The following is a 20,697-nucleotide window of genomic DNA, read 5'->3' as shown; positions in this document are numbered from 1 at the left end:
TCATAAGAGATACTTCATCGGGCTAGTGGAAAAAATCAAGGTTCTTAGGTATCCCATAGAAGAAAACAACGCTAACTATAGAACACTACAACATACCTCGAATAAAACAGATGAAGTCATTAGGTTACTAAGGAGAATTACCAATACGCACAAAGACGTAGGAAAAGACAGCGCTTTGAAGCTAATACACGCCTTTGTTCTCTGTCACTTCACTTATGTGGCTGGATTATTCAAATGGAAACAGAGAGAACTTAACAAACCGAATGTGATGCTCAGGAAGCTTGGTAAAGTAGCTCTAGGTATACCAAATACCGCCGCAACCGACACAATCATGAATCTGGGGGTGCACAACACAATGGAAGAAATTGCGGAGGCCCAACAACTAGCGCAACACGAAAGATTGACAAAAAACAGGAGCTGGCAGGAACATATTACAGGCAGTAGGGGTAGAACTGAACAGATCAATGAGCCCAATCAAAGCTGATGTAAAATTAAGGACTGAAGTTAGGAACAAGATCAGAACCAACCCTCTCCCCAGAAACATGCATCCAGAATATATCAAAAGGAGAAAGGCAAGAGCTAAAGCACTCTTGCAGGAAGTAGAGCAGCAGAAACAACTGGCAGCTATAGTTGATGCTGCCTTGGTGAAAGGTAAAGAAGCACATACGGCCATTGTATCAAATTATCAAGGGAAGGTGCAAGACGCTATAACTATTGTTACCAAGGACCCTATGGTGGCGGAAAAAGTGGAAATTGCTCTAGTCATCAGTAGTAATAAGTGGGCCTGCATTTAGAGTGATTCTAAATCCGCTATAAAGTGTTTTGATAAAGGCTACGCACCTGGAATTGCAGCTAAATCTTTTGAAAACATTAGGATTAGAGAACGGAAATCCGATGGTTTCCTGCGCATAGGGGAAAGTGGACGAAGCTCGGGTAAATCTCAGTGAGGTTGCTCATGACTTGGCACGAGGACTTGCTAACCGTGACAGTCACCATCGAGCCGTTCGCCATCAGGCCAGGGAATCTAGAGATAATTTAATTACAATGACATTACCAAACAGTACTATTTAGGACGCAGACAATTCCCATTGCCACATTCAGAACAGATCAGGGCTGAAGCAATCTCACTGCGCTTACTGCAATGAGGTACATATCCCAGGTCGTACCACATTAATAAAATATATCCAGGGAGGGAGATTAAGATGAACTGCAACGATTATAATGGCAGCATTGGAATCAGACATTGTTGGCGGGGTGCCGCGCGACTCTCTCCAACCTCGTTGAAGAATGGACACTGTGGAAAAAAAAGGTTTGAAAGCCCATTGTGCCAAGACCCACTAAAGGCCGTCCAGAGGGTCCATGAATTCGCTGAAGGGCTTGGCCTGACGGTGCCAACGTGGGAGCTTGGCTTAAAAAGCCGAGCCTCCGGACGTCACTAAAATATAAGTTTTCATACACACTCGAATGCAAGGTTTGAACGGAGAATCCGCTTCAATGTATCATAATTTAATCAGACAAGCTTACTAATGCGTGAATAAATGTATTTATTGCATTAGGGTTGCGTCAACTGAGTACAGTAGTGCCAACATGCCCTCAGCAGCTCGCACAATACCTTTCACATGCATCACCGCGGCGGCGTACCCGACACTACTAAATATTACTTTCAGGTTTTTCAATGCGTTCTCAGAAACGTTCTGAAAAACAAATCAATCCTTGTAGACATGGGTATTGTATGTTTGTTTTGCAACAGTATAAATACTGAGATTAAAATTGTTGTTTTGGTGCCATATGTAACTCGTTGCGAGGGGATTATTTTCTCTGTGGAGGGGCAACGTAAGACAGACACATTGTGATCAAACCTGCAGTATTTTATTTCATTGACAATTTCACTCACAGAGTGCTGCATGAGCGCACGCAATATTTCTTATTCGCCACCATCGTACACCAGGACGGTGCTCAATAACGGCATTAATAATTTCAGATTTCATAATAAAGGTTCCACAATTTCATTTTATTCATTGCATAATTATAACATGAAAATAGCAGTGACTCATAAACTGTACCTTACCACGTTGGGCTACGAACTGTTGCATTACGTGTGCCATTTCGTGCGATTCAACAGTACGAATTTCCTCAGTAGACTCACTTCGGAACTCAGTTCGCCCCGTTTAACCTATACAGACGGATCAACACTTTGTCTTTAGGTGCGGCCATAAAAGAGCAGGTGCCAATCTCGAGGTCATGCTGCAAAAGAAGGTAAAAGAGTGTCTTCATAGGAATAGCTTATAAGCAGTGTACTATTCAGCACTCCAGCTGCGCGATATTTAAAGAAGCCAAAAGCATTCTGCCAGAAAAACAACAGAAGCCAGAAAAACAACAACAACAAAATACCTTCTACTCAGATCATTTTAAAGATAAATAAAAATAAATTTGATGACTCGAACAATTATAGAATATTATGACATGATTTTGTAAAGTAGCAAAATGACATTCACGACGTCAGAAAACGAAATAGGTTTTACATTAAAGAAAGGCGTTATTAGGAACAGCTGCCGTTTGCCAATTGACACAAAAACGATAATCCTGTAATGAATGCTGTGCATCATGGTCTAATACCTTTTGACTTTTGCCCAGGACGATGCGATAGTGGCGCAGCGTTTGCGCGGCAGCTGAGACCAGCTCAACAAGCGCTAGACGCTGACCGATGCATATGCGCTGGCCCAGGCCGAAAGGCTGGTATGCAGTCGGGTTGATGGAGGTCTTGTTTTCCGGACTGAACCTGCAGTTAAGAGATATACAAACAGTGGCTAATTCAGTGGGTTGGCACTGCTTTATTCCGGCAGCAATGCAAGGGAACCAAAAGCGATAGAACATAAAATGTAATTTTATTCTTCTGCGTAGTTAGCAAAGTGATGCTCAAGGTGGGAAAAGAACTACAGTCGAAGTTGAATGGTTGTTCTCTATATAAAAGGCATTTTGCAGTTTTCCGCATCAGAATCTCGCCTTCAGCAAAACGGGATAATTGCAGACGGTTTCAGATGCGTTGGACTGTTTATTTGCACGTATAAAGGAGTATTCATGCTCTGTGCGGATTTAAAAATATTTTGACGGATGGAATTATTCACAGCGCAATAAACCACCAGCTTTAAGTGAGAAAGCAATATCACAAACTACTTCTTTTGTGGACATAATAATAGTGATTACTATTATTGCTCAGTGATTAACTAAAGAGCTAAACCCTGGTATTAGTTGTGCATATGTTGCGATGAAGTAAATGACGTCGGCTGCATCTCTGCAGCCACTTCCTTAGTGGTAATCGCTCTGTGTAACAATTGTCATATTACCTCTTCTCAACATGCCGTCAAATATTTTAAAGGCGAAGAAAGGGGCTTAATACAGTTGCCTGATTTTATCAGTTATAAAATAAGAAGCCAACAAAACTGACACCAAGGATAACACAGGGGAAATTATTTGTGCTTAATAAATGAAATTAAGAAACGGTAAATTATTGGAAATGAAAGTGGATGAAGAAACAACTTGCCACATGTGGCGTTCCATGCATTGTTTGCCCAAAAAATCTTCCTTGCCGAATGTGCAACAAAGTTAATGGCACCAAAAGTGCATTTTCCTAAGGAGAATGACTAACAATGCATCTCCTATCTTATGCTAAGTTAACAAGTATCGAACAATGACCGGCTTAATTTCAATAGTTAAGGCTATTGCCCTACAGTATTCAATTACCGGTGGTACAAATAGTCGAGACAGCTACAACCACTGCCTGAACAGCAACCTCATAATGGCACTAGAAGATCTTAGTAGCCAGATGTTTCCCTGTAAGTTATCGTTAAATGCAGTTTTTTGTTCGGTGTTTCGCGATAGTTACCACGGCAGGCCTATCTTGCGCGGTGCCGAGAGGCATACGTAATTCATCGTGGCACGAAGGGCAAGCAAAGAAGGAAATATATTTACTGTGTACTTGCCAGAACAAAGGCAAATCCCAAACCAGAGCAGGCAAATCCAAAACCTTAACGTCCTCGGCACCAAAATCGTGCTCTGTCTCTTTCTCAATGTTTTGTACAGGGCTGTAGCAATATTGCACAAACAGCAATGAACCATCGCTGTGTGGCACAATATAGTAAAGACAGCTTCTCAATTTTAAACAATAAGCTGGCATCTCTGCAGCGCCCACGATACACTAATTGTTTGCGGATTTTGCCCGACATCATTCTGTTTAATAACAGAACAAACAATATGTAATTCAACAGCACGAGCCATGGCACATTGTAATAATGTTATGTTATAAATTGTTCTGCGTACTGGTACCTTCATTTTCATTTCATTCTGTTTATCATTATTAGATTAGTAGTGGGTTCGCTTCCACCGCTTGATTTGGAGGGAATGTACTGTTTGGACTGTTTGGAGAGAATTTCCATGTACTACGTACATGGAAAAAAGTACACCTATTACATGCAAATACTAAATGTATTTGCATCTCCTACAGAATCAATATCATTCTGAATACGGTTTTAGCGGAGTGAGAGCGTTGTATAAAGAATGGTGCCGGATCATGAGATAGAAATAATCAGAAGAACAGGAATGGGCTGGGGTGCGTTTGGCAGGCATTCTCAGATCATGAAGAGCAGGTTGCCATTATCCGTCAACAGAAAAGCGTATAACAGCTGTGTCTTACCACTACTCACGTACGGGGCAAGAACCTGGAGGCTTACGAAAAGGGTTCTACTTAAATTGAGGACGACGCAACGAGCCATCGAAAGTAGAATGATGGGTGTAACGTTAAGGGATAAGAAAGAGCAGATTGGGTGAGGGAACAAACTCGAGTTAATGACATCTTAGTTAAAATCAAGAAAAAGGAATGGGAATGGGCAGGACATGTAATGAGGAGGGAAGTTAACCGATGGTCATTGAGGGTTACGGACTGGATTTCAAGGGAAGGGAAGCGTAGCCTGGGGCGGCAGAAAGTTAAGTGGGTGGATGCGATTGAGAAGTTTGCAGGGACAACATGGCCACAATTAGTACATGACCGGGGTAGTTGGAGAAGTATAGGAGAGGCCTTTGCCCTGCACTGGGCCTAACCAAGATGATGATGATGATGATAAAGAATTGGAATTCACGGACCTGACTAGTACGAGAAAGTCGTCACTACGCTCATTAAGAGGCTTCTTCAAGAGTTTATTCTGCGACGGAGCGTTACTAAACCTGGTCAGGTTGACAACACATTTTTCTCCCTGCTTTCGATTGATCGCAGACATTTATTAGGCCTCTAAATATCACAACCCGCTATCCTTGCGGAGACTTCTTCTGGCCTTCATTCCATTGTAGAGATTTATGAAACCTATAGGAGTAACGGCTACGTTTGGTAATAGTATTCCTGCCTGCACTACGTCGCAGAAATGTAACAACGCTCTGCAAATTGCCACTGCATTCTTTTTTGTGCTTTCGTTCTATCACGCACATTTATTGTAATGCTACATGTCACCAATAAGTTCTCTTAAGAGCTCCCTTTCTGCGGTGATTCCTTAACAGAAATTTATTAATCATATGCAAGTCACCACTACATTACTTTAACAAAAGTTGACTGTTGAGAACATAGGATCGCGTTCTATACAAGAGTCCACACAGCAGAATACACTTGGGAGTTCGCGGTGCCAGAACAGTCAGTCGATAAATTAGATTGTCTTATCAAAGAGATGGCCAACCTGAAGACAGCTCAGGAATACAATTGCTTCGCTTAGCGGGCCCAGAGTTAGACTGCAAAAGCAGCGTCTCTATGTACGAGGATAATACAGTGGGCACACCTTGTTCCTTTCGGCGAAAGCGACTTTTGCAAAAGTAAAGATGAAAGTGGGACATCGTGCGGTGCTTTGTCATATGGATCATACGTGCTATCTTTTCATTGTGGCTAGAGTTATTAGAACTATGCGTCACTGGTGCTGATTGTCGTCTGTGAGGACACGTCGGGAGTATCAAATTATGTAAATTTTTGCGGAAGCTTCCAGAAAAATATGCGTAAATTTCATCATATTCGCGATGAATATTTTACGTAATTGCTTCCGAGTTGTTTCAATAATAATAAAGGCAATGTGCAGTATATTGTGTACACAGCGAGTCTCGTGTATTGATGTATACCATCGTCATTGACATATAGCAAAATCCTGTGAAATTTACGGCAGGTATATTCATTCGGAGAATGGTGAGCACACATTCGATTATACCCGCAATAATTGTGGCGCTGATCTACGTCTTTTCTATCTGGCAGGTTGCCTTCATCAGAGCGTATTAGGCGGTTCGTACATGCATCGCTCTCTGCGTCATTACCGGGCTACAGTAAATGTGGCGGGTAGTAGCAACGCTGTTAGCGACATCTTGTGAGGCTTTGCCCAAAATAAATACGTGAAAAGTGTTTGCCTTACGTTGGTGCTCACGTCGAAGCAATATCCAACAAAAAGTACTGCATGGTGCCGATTGCATCGCTGCCGACGCTTCGCACGAGCGCATAGGTGCAACATAGTTAGTTGCTTACCCGCCTTGGTTGCTCAGTGGCTATGGTGTTAGGCTGCTCAGCACGAGGTCGCAGGATTGAATGCCGGCCACGGCGGCCGCATTTCGATGGGGGCGAAATGCGAAAACACCCGTGTACTCGGATTTAGGTGCACGTTAAGGAACCCCAGATGGTCAAAATTTCCGGAGTCCTCCAGTACGGCGTGCCTCATAATCAGAAAGTGGTTTTGGCACGTAAAACCCCATAATTTAGTTAGTTGCTTCAATTTTAGCTATAGTTTCCTTCCTCTTTAAACTCTGCGCCATAAGAAGACGCCACCGACCCGGTAGCTCGCAATTATGTCTGCGGAAACCCAGCATACCTTGAACAGCAATGACGCATATAAACACGTTAAACCATGCTATTGGTGTTCTCTGAAAAAAGCCATCTGCACTCATTTGAAATGATTAGCCCTCCAACAACGTCGACGTGCGCTCACCTTTCCGGGTCAAATTTTTCAGGTTCTTTCCAGTACTGCGGGTCATGATGGAGCTGGTACGTAGGCACCAGAACCGAGGTTCCTTTCCTAATGACGTAGTTGCCGTAACGATAGTCTTCGTCCGCACATCGTGTAGTAAATCTAGCGAAGAAGAATTGGAGATTCGTGAACGTGAATATGAAACCAATCAAAAGATTGCACGCATCTCAATCACATAGCAGGTGAGATTCCTTGCAACATTGCAACACGGGCTTACAGTCTTTTTTGTCTCTTTTATTCCCTGAAAGACTGATTGAGTACCTTATACCGAGTGAAGAAATAATGCGTGGAAGTGCCATAAAAAAATTTTAATTAGTGCTCTTACAGCAACATGCGTGCATGAAGCGGATACTTAAGCTCGTGGTTTTTATCACGCGTCGAGAACGCGTAGCAGTAATAATAATTTGAGTGATAATAAAATGTGAATTCCTGACCACTTTCAAAATTTCAGTACAAACTCGAAAGTAAACCCTTCACATTTTAGTGCTTCTGTTATTTTTGCCGTTCTTAATATAACAAGAGCCCACATACGAAGAGCGGGACGATTTTTGCGCGCTGAATTAGTAGACATAGCGTTTCCGCGGAAATTGTAACCTGAGAGCCCATGCTTGCCGCGATTTGTCGCCGATGTCGAAGATATAGTAATTAAAGATTTTATAGAAATATTGCACTATGACTGGACTTAGCGTTGCTGTCTTGTGTGTAGTATATATGATTCATCATAATGCCAAGCTGAAAGATACCATTGTTCAGTCTGCAAACCTCATTTCCCTTTAAAGCCTACTTTACAATATTGATTCGGTGGTCACTTGTGCCTAAAATAGGAGAACCAAGAATTATTACATTCGTAATGTTGGTTTGGAAGCTCGAATGTTCTTTAGATAAGGCTTAAATGTCAGCGTGCGACCGCCAATTCATGTCGGCTCCGGTTCAACAGTGGCTCCCATCGCGGTGCGCAGATATCTCAGTAAAATTTTTCGCTCTTCAGTCATTCACACCAACCACAATGAAATGCACCGTAATGACAAGCACGCGATGTAACATAGCCTGTTTACACATAAGATTCAATATCAGCGTTGAAAAAGTCATAAAACATGCGGCGACACTGTCATCTATTTTAAAGCTCTCGAAGTCGCATCAGTTTGGACGCCCGTATTGGGATCACCAACATTGTTTCAAAGTGTTCTGTGAGCCGGAATTTGCTAAAGGTATTTTCTTTACGTTTTATTCTTTTGAAGCTGGTTACAAATGCTAACTTCCTGGATTCATAGGGCAAACATCCTTAAAGGGCTCCGCGTAACGATCGAAATTTAGGAAAGAGTACTGGCACGAAATTCTTTATTTTTATCTTTTATTTGCAACAAACAAAGGTTCGAACACTTCAGGGCCTAGAAATAAACCCGGAAAGCTTCAGATCACCACCCACAATTAGCTGTAACACTTGTTTCCATGAACCGGCTTCTGCGTTGGCACTCAGAAACTGCCAGAATCATGGCGTCATGATAGCACAGCATGGCTTGCTGCTACGGCTGCTGTGGTTGCGACAAGCAAACGCAACCACGAGATGCGTGAAAGGAAAAAAAAACTGTTGGGTGACCCCCAGATTTTGAGTTGTCCCACGCTCAAATTTTAGTTGGCCCACTACCGAATTTGAAGTTATCCAACACCCAAATATTAGTTGGCCCACGCCCAAATTTCAGTTGGCCCATCCCCATACTTCAAATTGGCCCATCTCCAGAGTTCGGTTGACCCACCCCGCTATAGGCTCCATTATGCATTTTCTATGGAGCCCTATGTATTCCTACGGGTATGTAAATCTCATCATATGGGTAGTCTCACTGATTATTTTATTTTTTGGTGGTTGAAATTACTCCTTATCGCTTAAAAGCTAACAATCATGCATATTTACGCTAATAAAATGATGAAACGTCTTAACTTCGCAAATTACGCATTTTGGTGCAGATACAAGGAATTACGTTTTTCTCGTGACAGGCAGATTTTGAGGGTTACTCGCCAATGAATGCTTGTACATTAAAAAGTGTCATCAACCCGACTGTAGCACGAACCGCTACACAAGAAACGAAGAAAGGTTTGCTTAAAAATTAGAATCGTGCTCTGTATGTAGGATCAGCTACACTAGGGCGACGAGAGTTTTTCCCGTCTACGAATATTCCTCAGCCTTTCGGACTTCTTCCGTTTAAGAATGATTGGTCACTTGATAAACATGCGCAGCACTACATTTTTGTTTATTTTTTGAGAGCAACATACTTATAACTAACTTATTTGCTACACAAGGGAAATTCAAGACGATGAGCAAAGAAAGCAGGAAAGCAGGAGAAAGCAGGAGACAACGTAACGACAAGTAGACTTGCCTACTTCAAGGCCTTGAAGAAGACAAGTTCACTTGTCGAAACATTGGGTCCTGCTTCCACCTTGTTCTCAATCTGCTCATCATCTTCTTTCTTATACAAAACTTGCACAATTTGACGCCATGAAGTCACGATAATATCGATGACGCCAGGTCTAGCTCTGCGAAAAATATTTTGACATGAAATCAAAGTCAATGTTTCCCTGCCTTCATACTACCATGAGAAGCTATCAGACAAAGACAAGGAGAGCACAGGGGAAATTACTTGTACTTAGTAACTGAATTAAGAAATGATAAATTAATGGCAATGAAAGGGGATGAAAAAACAACTTGCCGCAGGCGGGGAACGATCCTACGTCTTCGCATTACGCGTTGGACGCTCTGAACGTGGGATCGTTCCCCACCTGCGGCAAGTCCTTTCTTCATCAACTTAGATTGAGATTAGTTTATCATTTCTAAATTCAATTAAGAAGTACAAGTAATTTCCCCTGTGTTTTCCTTGTCGTCTTGGTTACTGGGCTTCTCATGATTTGATTAATAAACATCGGGCCTCCTGGTTAACCACCTTTCTCCTCGTGCCTTCATACTAGTAATGTAAACAATTCAATTCCAACAAGCCGCGTACTGCGGTACATCATTTCTATCGAACACACTGAACGATGCTCATGTAAAATAACTGCCTATAACCATACTGTAGATTGGATATGCCGAACTCGGAGAGTTCGTTGCCAGAGCCATTAAACTGCTTGCATGCCACTAACTTACCATGAAGAGGAAGTGTAAACAGCAGGTATACGCAATTTTGCGATTCCCAAATGACATCATTAGTGACCCTGAGGAACAGTTCTACGCACGGCAATATTGACTGCCGACTACGCGCGCTTTTGTTCTTTAAAGAAGGGATTCCGTGCTTGATTATTTTCTCTATTGGAGATGGAAATCTGGTACACAGTGAGCGCATCACAAACGTGTGTGTAAGTCTGTAGTAAGTAAGTGGAAGTATTATACCAAATAATTGATTTACTGACCTATTTAAAGGTAACAACCTTGATCGTTATGACCGTGCACGACTGCACTCCTTTGAAGAATAAGCTTTCGCATGTTTCATGGGGCAGTTTCAATCAACACAATACGGTCTGAACAAGCACTACTTCCATTGGCACCTTACTTTTCGTCGACTACCGCCTTTTCGTGTAGAGTGCAAGTTTAGCTGCTAACCTCTATGACAAGCCTAATTTTAAAAAAAATAAAACACCTGCTAGCTCACTTGTGCCGTACCCTAATCACGGAAAGTGGTTCTCAAGCAGGTAATGACGGTTTCTCACATGATTACTGGCGGATACAGCCGCAGGGTCTCAGAAATGACTTGGTTTGAGTAAGGAAGAGTCGTAACAGTGCGCAGTGATAGCTGGTCTCCCTGAAAAAGGCACAAGAAACACATGCGCAATTGGCACACCGGAGCTAAAATCAGAAGTACCGAACAACTTGCGGAAGATCACTGCATCTTTTAGAACAAAGGTTCCCTTTTCATAAAGTGACATCGTCAAAACTATACATAGTAATAGATGGTCGTAAAGTTATCAGTGACAGCTTAATTATTTCAATAAGTAGCTACAGGCCACATTCAAGTGATGGACGCATGAATTCGCGCTACTTATTGATACATGGGCTACGGAAAAATTGCGTGCAATGTACACGTCAGCATGGTCCCAGTGGTTAAAGGTGCCTGAGGCCTGCACGCTGGTGCCGGCAGACGAAAAATTGGAGACACAACATTAGTACGCTTACTGGTATTGATGAAAATTTTTTGCCTGTCGGCACCGCTGCGTAGTCTGGGAGCGCCTTCGATCTCGCCCACCATGTTCTAATTTATATTGCATCAAGGTTATGAGCACTATGCAGGTTTATTAAAAAAATAATCATAAGAATAAGAATGGGTTGCGGTGCGCTTGGCTGGCATTCTCACATCATGAACAGCAGGTTGCCATTATCACTCAAGAGGAAAGTGTATAACAGCTGTGCCTTACCAGTACTCACGCACGGGGCAGAAACCTGGAGGCTCGCGAAAAGGGTTCTACTTAAATTGAGGACGACGCAAAGAGCTATGGAAAGAAGAATGATGGGTGTAACGTTAAGGGATAAGAAAAGAGCAGATTGGGTGAGGGAACAAACGAGAGGTAATGACATCTTAGTTGAAATGGACATGTAATGAGGAGGGAAGATAACCGATGGTCATTAAGGGTTACGGACTGGATTCCAAGGGAATGAAAGCGTAGCAGGGGGTGGCAGAAAGTCAGTCGGGCGCATGAGATTAAGAAGTTTGCAGGGACAACATGGCCACAATTAGTACATGAGCGGGTTAGTGGGAGAAGTATGGGAGAGGCCTTTGCCCTGCAGTGGGCGTAACCAGGCTGATGATCATGATGATGACCGGTTATAAAAGTATATTAATGGTTCCGACCATTAACCGTCACTATAGTATCATATCTAATGGCAGCGACTTCTCACAGTAAAGTTTTTATGACTAGATATGTAGGATAGTGCTCATTTTCGGCTTTTAGTATTATTCTTACAAAATTACCATGGGATGCAAATTGAGCGGCGATTGATGCATAGGAGTTTGATTCATGGTGAATCGAATAAAAGTAATACATCTGGGCACCTACATAGGAGCTTGTTCTTTAGGCCGCGAATCTCTAAACACACGTTGTAGGTTGAAGAAAGTGCAACGCCACTTCTTATGCCTCGTGTTTTACCGACAGGTTCACGCATCTTTCTATGCCGCTCGTTGAGGTGACCAAGTGTTGAAAAATTTGTATTTGAGGTAAAGGTAATTTGTATTGCGGTATTGGGTGTAAACAAATGACCTTGCATCGGTAAATAACTGACCAAGATTTTGGTGCCAGCATGCCAGGGTTAAGCACCAGCTGCTTGGAGAGACCCTCACTCTAACTTAGTACTCAAGTGTAGCTGAGAAAAAAGTAGAAGGTATAAAAATTGAAAAAGAAATTATGCAGGTCCCAAGCACGGTGTGAACTGGTTTACGCGAAGCCATTGTAGACTACCTACGCGAAATAGCGGAATAAGGCAAGAAACGCGCTTCAGATTCCAGTGAGTGCAGCTTACTTTAGCCACTATGGTGGAACTTGACGAGAAAGTGCAACTTTTATTGAACATTGAAACGTCTGCAAATCACAAGACAAGACGCGCTTGACCTTACGGAAACGGGCCGCATTACAATGACAGACGAGCAGAGCATTTGAGCTAGCAACGCGTTCCATCACTTGTAACTTCATCGTCAGCATCGTCAGAAGATTCACACACTCACTTTGCATAACTTGTTGATACGCGACGCGTTAACGCGCCGAGCGTCTCTAATGCTGGCTTGCACCAGGGAAGTTCGTAAAGGTGTTCAATTTCGCCGACGTGACTCTGTGGTCTAACACAAAGCCAAGTCGAACAATCACGTCTGTTTAATCCAAAAATCCATAGTTTCGTATTATAAGGACCTGCTTTATTCCAGCCGAGCTCGTGCTACTGCCACGAGGATCAATCTCCGCTGTTGGTCATATATACAGCTGTAGATGTACAATGGATTATGATACGTAGATATGATGAAGTTGAAAGTCCGGCATGTGTTGCGCTCACAAGATATATATATATATATATATATATATATATATATATATATATATATATATATAGTATTCAAAGATCCCTGACTGGTTCTTCGGCTTCCCGGCAACTGCACCTTATGTAGCCGTAATGTCTTGCTGGAAACACTGGCGGCGAACGCTATGCAGGAAGGCGAACTTCCTGGTTCCTTTTCAAACGCAGCTTGTATAGGATAGCCTGCTCCGGAGATGTAACGCCAAAAAACTAGCTGCTTTCAGAGCTGCACACATGCAATGACTGCTATTTTAAAAAAAAAGATGAGCAGTGAACATGTTGAACGGAGTATCCTGCTCCGCAACCGCGCTACCAGCGTCACTCCCTCCGCCAATATGAGTCGTTTGTCTAGGTAACTTTAAAGGAACGGGTGCTTCTCGCGTCAGAACACTATCGCAGCTGCGATGGGGCGGCCGCGCGCAGTGCGTTCGACCGAAGGACAGGCGGCGTTTGATGAACGCTGCCGGGAACTCACTAGGGAAAGGGCTCGTGGTTGACGTGCAGACTTTGGCGTGAGGGAACACGAAGCCGATGCGTTACGACAACGAAGAGCCGCGGATCCCGGGCTTCACTTGCAGCCCTATTCGCAGTAGTGGGAGGGTGGTCAATTTCTTTATGGTGTTGCAAGGAACCGAGTGGGCCGGGCACGCTCTTGTTAAGACAGACCTCAAACGCTAGAATAGCAGCTTGGGCTTGTTGGTTTTCCATCCTGCTAGTAACAGCGCAAAATGTAGAAGAGACGAGACAGCGCTTGTGGTGTCTTCTTATTTCGTCTCTTGTCTACATTTCGCGCTATTACTAGCAAGACCTCAAACGGCAGCTGGAAAACGCTATCACGTTAAAAAGAGCTTGTGTTTCAGTTTCCGCGTAACAGAACTATGTTCGCTCGTTGGCCAAATTACAAATCGAGGCTTTCATGACAGCAGGATGTGTTATAGTCATACTTAACGAATTTTATGATGCATTTTACTTTGACGTATTCAATAAGTTTGGCAACGCCTCTGCGCCACGCGTAGGGCCTGCGTTGATTCGGATGCATGGTTTGATCTCATTTTCTTGGCCGGAGACACCACCGCCGGCACCGCCACCGGATGTTCTGGGACACGGGGCCCTCAAGGCTATCACGTTAAAGTACCATGCCACCACGAGATTGCACGGCTATCAAACAGTCTCAGCCCGAAAGTAACCTGTTCCCCACAGACTCGGCGTTCACACGCAGCGCATTTCCTTGATCTTGATACGCAGTAGTCGCCGGGAGCGTGTGTGCGTTGTGGAAAGAACACATGCACGTACTGTTATGACCGTCACTTGGCCAAGTGACAGTTGAACTGCAAGCTTTACCACTCGGACTTCTTGATGGCGCTGCTATATTGCGCGCACAGGTACACACTCACATAGTATATTTCATGTTTTGCGGGATTTCTCGATTGAGCAGGTCCATTATGCCTTGTTAGAATATATACACAGTGAAGCTTTCTGTTTGTGCTGATTCAGTGGGAATGCAAAGTAAAAGCAAACGCTTTGTTCAGGTATATTGTAGAGGAAATGCAATGTATTTTAAACGAAACACATAAGTGTAATATAACGAATAATCACGTGTGTTCGTGGTGGTCACCTTTGTGTTTTAACGCTGACGTAGGAGCCCATATTTCTGCGCCATTTGTTCGAGGTAGCAGACCTCCCCTTGGAGCCGCAGATGTGACCGTCCAGACGGTTGCCATGCGGGGCACCACATGCGCAGCAAAAGACTGTTTCGTCGGTACCTTCTCCCACCTAATCACGGCTTCCCGGATCACGCCCCTCCCCCCCCCCCCCCCTCCGCACCCTTAACCGGCGGCCAATGAGAGCATGCGCAGACCGGCTTTCCCCATCGACCTTGCACTGCTGTGGTCAAAGCAGTGTGAGCCATTACTGCGAGATGGCGCCGCCTTCCTGCAGTGGAAATGCTTTTATTGGACAAAGCAGAAGAAAATGTCTCTTATAGTACGGCAGCAGGACCTGATGAAGTCCCAATAGAGCTAATCGAAAACCTCGGCAAAAGAGCAAGGCACTCGGAATAATGGCATAGAGAAAAGGATTAGAACGAAGAAAAATCCTGTTCGATGGCAGGAAAGCAAGATTAACCGCATCTACAAATGGAAAGTTGATAAGGATAAGACAGACTCGTGCAGGACTGCTACAGTAACGTCGGTCATATATAAAATGGCAATGCAAGCCATAAGATTGCAACTGTCGAAGTGGGTGGAGAAAAATTATGTACGCGTACTAAAGGAACTGCAGAATGGGTTCAGGTAAGGCAGACGCTTAGACGACACGTTTATACTCAGACCACAGATAATTCAGTAGCTCAGAATATACCTTTATTGGTGCCATTTCTAGATAATGAAGCCCATGACAACGTAGAGTGGGAAATGCTATGAGATAAGAACGAAGGTGTAAAAGACGATTTCGTGGAGCTGCTGAGGGAAACATATAGAGAAAACCGAGTACAATATTTATGGTAAGGTCCAAAAGGTAATGAAGCGGTGGGAATTCACCAAGGACTGAAGCAAAGATGTCCTCTGTCAACATTCTTGTTCACGCTTTATGTGAAGTACATAAAAAGACGACTGGAAAACAGCGAATTAGGGTTTGATTTAGCGTACATGCGTAATGAACAAATGCTGCAAGAGAATCTCCGTGGACTGATGTATGCGGGCGATATATTGTTAATAGCGGACAATAAAAGAAATTTGCAGGCGCTTACGAACATCTGTGGCAATGCAGCGACAAATATGGGACACAATTTTACCACAGAGGCATCGGGAATTATGGCCTTTAATGAAGATACGAGTGAAGTAATGAAGATACCTGGTGCCAATTCAACAGAAAGTCATACCCATAGTCAAGAAATATAAATACCTCGGCGTATACACAAATGAAGGAAAGACTCATTGAAACATCCATCAAGATAATGTGAAAATAAAGAGGAAGCAGGATATTGCAATAATAAAACAAGGACCATTTTGGGGTTATAACAATTATGAGGGGGTGCGTGGAATCTGGAAAGAACTAATGGCGCGATCACTAACGTTCGTAAATGCTATTCTGCGCTTAACGGACAAAAGAAACATACCGGAGAAAATGTTCAGAAAGAGACGAGGCATGTCTATGCTTCAGCGAAAATCTGGTGACCCTTCAGCACATCCTAATGGAACGCAAAGAAGTGCGCCCTGAAGTGCTAGCTATTCGTCGAGAACGCACGAACAGCAGCAGGCGCTAGCCACGGTCAGCAAGAGCGGTCAGAAAAAAGAGCTCCGCTTTACTAAACACGTGATGTGTACCTCACTGTAAACATGTTGCTTCTACGCCTCTTATGACTCTCGAAAATCTTAAGGGACATATTGACAAAGTACACTTAAAATTCCTTTGCAATTGCTTTTATTTACTTATTGAATTTGAGTGACGAAAGTTTACTGGCGGTTTCTATAAAGACTCGAAGCAACATGCACTTCCTCTCATTCACGTAGAATAACACGTGTTCTTTTTTTTTTACTCGGTGCATGACAGCTGGCATGCCCTATATATTGCGCAGGGAACAGCGATAGGCAGCACCGTTTTACGCTAAGGCAGCATAACTGATGCTGTTTAAAGCGTGTAAATTCGAAACTGTTGGTGCGCATTGTGGCACGTCACAGCGAAATTGTTGGTCATTAGAGGAAGTGCACCGAAACGACCGTCAACGCACGGTAAATGTGTGAAGAGAAAGTAAGGATGATGGCAGCAGGTGGGCTCGCTCATTAAGAAGAGCGAGTGTTCAGTATTGAACCTGCAACGGTAAGCTGTCCGCGGGGCTTTACGTCGATACAGATGTCAAGTCACCGAGAAGTAAGACAGAGTTATCCTGCTTTTTCTTTATCACGACCTCGAGACGGTGGTGTGCATAATTTTCAAATTTAGTCTTACGCAGGTATTATATAGCGAATTCTGGTATGCTTTTATGTTTGTAGCCTACAGAAGGGGCAATTACGTGATATTGTATTCTACACGAATATCAACGCTCTACCGGAGGTGTAGTAATGTGAGCTACAGAATATATTGCACAGTACAACTTGTTTTACATAATAGGGTGCTGTCCACGACCACAGAAAAAAGATGTAGAATCAATCTTTTACCGAGCATTGTGCCTTTGGTTCCCTGGTGGAAAAAAGTATTAAGAAAGCCTCCACTGCGTCATCTCGCGGCACCATTTTGCTGCTTCGGGAGGCAAACCAAAACGATCAACCGAGACTCGTGCTGTTTCTGAACGCTTTAGAACAGTTTCACCATCTCCTAAACTGAAGCAAGCGCATTTTTTGTTCTTACATTGCACAGGCGAGTACATACCGCTAATACAAATTAAAAACATCATAATTATCTAGCGAACGAAGTATTCAAAATAACAGCTGACCTCTTTACCAAAAGCGTCAAGGACCTCCTGGCGCATTTTCTCCTGCACCTCCGGATACCTCCCCATCAGATAAAACCAGAAAGTCAAAGCCATCCTTGTGGTATCATATCTGCAATTACAAAGAAACGCCGTATTTGCTTCAGCACTCCAATTAGAGTGATAGCGATGCTTACCCTCCAATGAAGATGGCCATGCAGTTTGAAGACAGCTGGTTTAGCGTCTCTGGAGGGAGGGGTGCTTTGGAGAAAGCATGACCGAGGTTACAAATTGTAAAAGAATATAATTTTAGCATTCTGTGCAATAATAGAGCGCGTTGTCAGCTTGAACCTTGATGCTTAATCACAGTATATTTGTGTTCCTGTTGTGCAGCTAGCAAGATACATTAAACAAACACAATAAGAAATTACTTCATTCGAGAAAGAAAACTGGACGCTACATCAGTGTGAAAATAAAGCAGCCTACAAGGAGATTTCAGCACATGGATAAATTTCGCAATGTATTGTTTTGCCCGATAAACTTTGCGTAAAATCATAACCTAGTGAGCTGTGCGAGAGATTATTTCCCCAAAAGCGATTGGCATTCACATCTTCGTCCATTTTGTGTTTTTCTGCCAGAAATCACAAAATACAAAATTTTTTCCCAGTAACAATTGTTGACAATCAAAACTTCAGCTGGTATTCAGAAGTGTAATGCTTGCTAACGTTATCGTGCCATTAACGAAATCGTACTCCATGTGATTTGAATGATACAGACTTTTAAGCAACTGTTAAGCAAGCGTCAATAAATAAAAACATTGTATTGCAGGTGTTGTATTGTGCAGTAAGGAGCAAAATCTGATTACCTCTATGCACGAAGCAGCCTAGAACATCTGCATCATTTCTGTCGTTGGTTTAGCCGATCTGTCACGCATGTCATGTCGAAGCGAGCGAACTTTAGCTGTAGCGACCGCGTCAACCTCGTGGATTCGATGTGCACAAACATGGAACACACAACGGAGCGCAATTCCTGGACATTACAAATGAGTAACGCTTATCAGCTAGCATTATACGGGCTCTGAGGCGCCCGTCAGCACTGGTGAAAAGACGCATTTCGCGGATAGCATCTGCTGATGTGAACGTCTCAGCTAACCTCCGTTTCATACAGCAGGTTCGACGCTGTGGAGGCTAGAGATACTTTTTGCAGTGGTTGCCTTCACAACAGGAAACAGTTTGGTGTCTTTTGACAGATTATTGTGAAAATGTTCTTTATATAAAGCCAGTTCTAAATGAAAACAAGAATTTGCCCTTGGAAGTAGAATTTGCTTTTCGTTGTTTCTTTATTAGCTTTCCGTTGCGGCAGCCTCACGTGCATGCTCGCGCGAGCAAACGCCGCTGGCGCCCAGCGAAGCATAGACGGAACGCGCGGAGGAATACAACTTGGAGACCGCACTACTTGCGTAACATCCACAGCGTTGCACCTGTCGTATGAAACGGAGTATATATTGTATGAAACGGATGTATCTTGCCGTCGTGTGGGTCGCGTAGAGCTCGTAAGCGGAGCACGAAGTCACTTTTTTTCGAAAACGCTCTCTTTTCAACATAAGCCTTCTCGTCGATCTTTTCGGGCTGGTTTATTTCGGCATAAAGCAGGTTCCCATACGCGGCTGCTATTACAGGCATGAGAGAAGCCCCCGAATACACGCAAAATTGCCACGCGACTGGCCTCTAGCGTCCCTTCGCGCTTATTCGCGGGCTTCATTCATGCTTGGAAAACCCTTTTATGTAGCACGTAATGAGCAACAGAAAGCTGTATCAGATGTTAATAATGTTGCTCTGCAATTCTTTTTTGGGCACGTTTCAGCTATTTATAACATTTGAGAAGTGCATAAATAATTGCTAGGTACGAATTACGTATTTAAGCGGGGCGCAAAAATAATCCGAGTGTCTGCAAGAGACGGCAAACAACATTATCTTGGTTCTGTCCAGCTACTTAGCATCTGTATATATTGAAGGATTGGCTCAAATTACGTGGGACACCTGATATAAGAGTCAATACTAAAATCCGTCAAAATTACTATCGTTAAGGCTGCCAGAATATAAAGAAGTCAAGCATGCCGGATTCTACGAATGGCTCCTCTATGTGTACGTATCCTTCACAATCCTTAGTTTTTGCGTACCGGAGACTACATTGGATTTCATCAATGCCATTAAGGTGCTGCGTTCATTTGCATGTTGCAATGGCGTTTTACATTTTACAGCGTACTATTCGTACACCGCTAACAAGATCCCAAGCTTGCAGAACGAGCTGGAAACATCGCTTGTGCGCAGTGATAGTCATTGCGCAGCTAATTTTGCTCAGGCACGGAAACACTTCGCAGGTGTAGGTAGCTTCGATATCTTCAAGAGCCCCGAAACCACGCATAGTCCACAACCAGCGAAATTTTAATTTTCAACCTGTTATAGTCGGAAAAATACTGTAATTACTCCTCTTAAGAATGTTAACATTTCTTCCCAACTGCTTGCATAAGCTGGCGTGTGCTGCGTTACTCTAGGAAAAATAAAAAGTCTCAGACAAAAATAAAATAGTTCCCAAGTGATGCCGATAGTCTGGTGTGAAGAAGCTGCCATACGCGCATCTTGCCCTCCTGTTTTGAATGAAAAATATGATCCCCTAGCATTGAAAAATGAAAAAAAAGTTCGTTTAACCTGTAATTTGATGTTCTTGAAGTACGCTACGTTTGCAGTGATTCACTAGTGTTTTGAATAAATCGGCTACTGCTTAAACTGAATTAGCTGGTGCTTGGTATATCTTGAGTGGGGCTTGGTATACAGTGAGTGCCAATTAGATTAATTTGTATGATTCCCACAATAAATTGACTGATACGTTAAGTTATTCGAGCAGGAAAATCTGTACACATCATACTCCTTTTTAGAAGTTGACTAACAGTAATGATGATGGGCTCTGATAATTTATGTATTTACCATCTTGCATAGCGAATGACCCCTTAGAGCACATAAGTGTGTTTGCCATATGAGAACTGTCGTTGCAAACGCAGTAGCCGAAATAGATCTATGAAACATTCTGCCTGTACAAGCTGTGTGGATGTAGTTGAACGCCCATATATATTGTGTTGCGAGCCTTCAAAATGCCTGGCGTAATGAAGAGGTAGCAACAGGTAACTTTAAAGACATACGCGCTCGCAGGTGTTGGAGTGG

The 20,697-nt window shown here is 43.2% G+C and overlaps 1 protein-coding gene across 1 annotated transcript in view; it reads right to left on the bottom strand.

Annotated features, from left to right (window-relative positions):
• Positions 1 to 2,005: 2,005 nt before the first annotated feature.
• LOC135909741 (cytochrome P450 3A6-like) overlaps positions 2,006 to 20,697 on the bottom strand; it is a 58,188-nt gene continuing 39,496 nt past the window's right edge. The window contains exons 10-15 of the mRNA XM_065441803.2: positions 17,677 to 17,740; positions 17,504 to 17,612; positions 10,731 to 10,822; positions 6,999 to 7,139; positions 2,617 to 2,779; positions 2,006 to 2,244 (exon numbers count right to left, since the gene is read on the bottom strand). Of these exons, the coding sequence (XP_065297875.1) occupies positions 2,155 to 2,244; positions 2,617 to 2,779; positions 6,999 to 7,139; positions 10,731 to 10,822; positions 17,504 to 17,612; positions 17,677 to 17,740 (659 nt within the window). The 3' untranslated portion in view covers positions 2,006 to 2,154. The remainder of the gene's footprint in view (positions 2,245 to 2,616; positions 2,780 to 6,998; positions 7,140 to 10,730; positions 10,823 to 17,503; positions 17,613 to 17,676; positions 17,741 to 20,697) is intronic.

The sequence above is a fragment of the Dermacentor albipictus genome, chromosome 8 (assembly GCF_038994185.2).
Source record: "Dermacentor albipictus isolate Rhodes 1998 colony chromosome 8, USDA_Dalb.pri_finalv2, whole genome shotgun sequence".
NCBI lineage: Eukaryota > Metazoa > Arthropoda > Arachnida > Ixodida > Ixodidae > Dermacentor > Dermacentor albipictus.
This window is presented reverse-complemented; position numbering and strand designations above follow the sequence as displayed.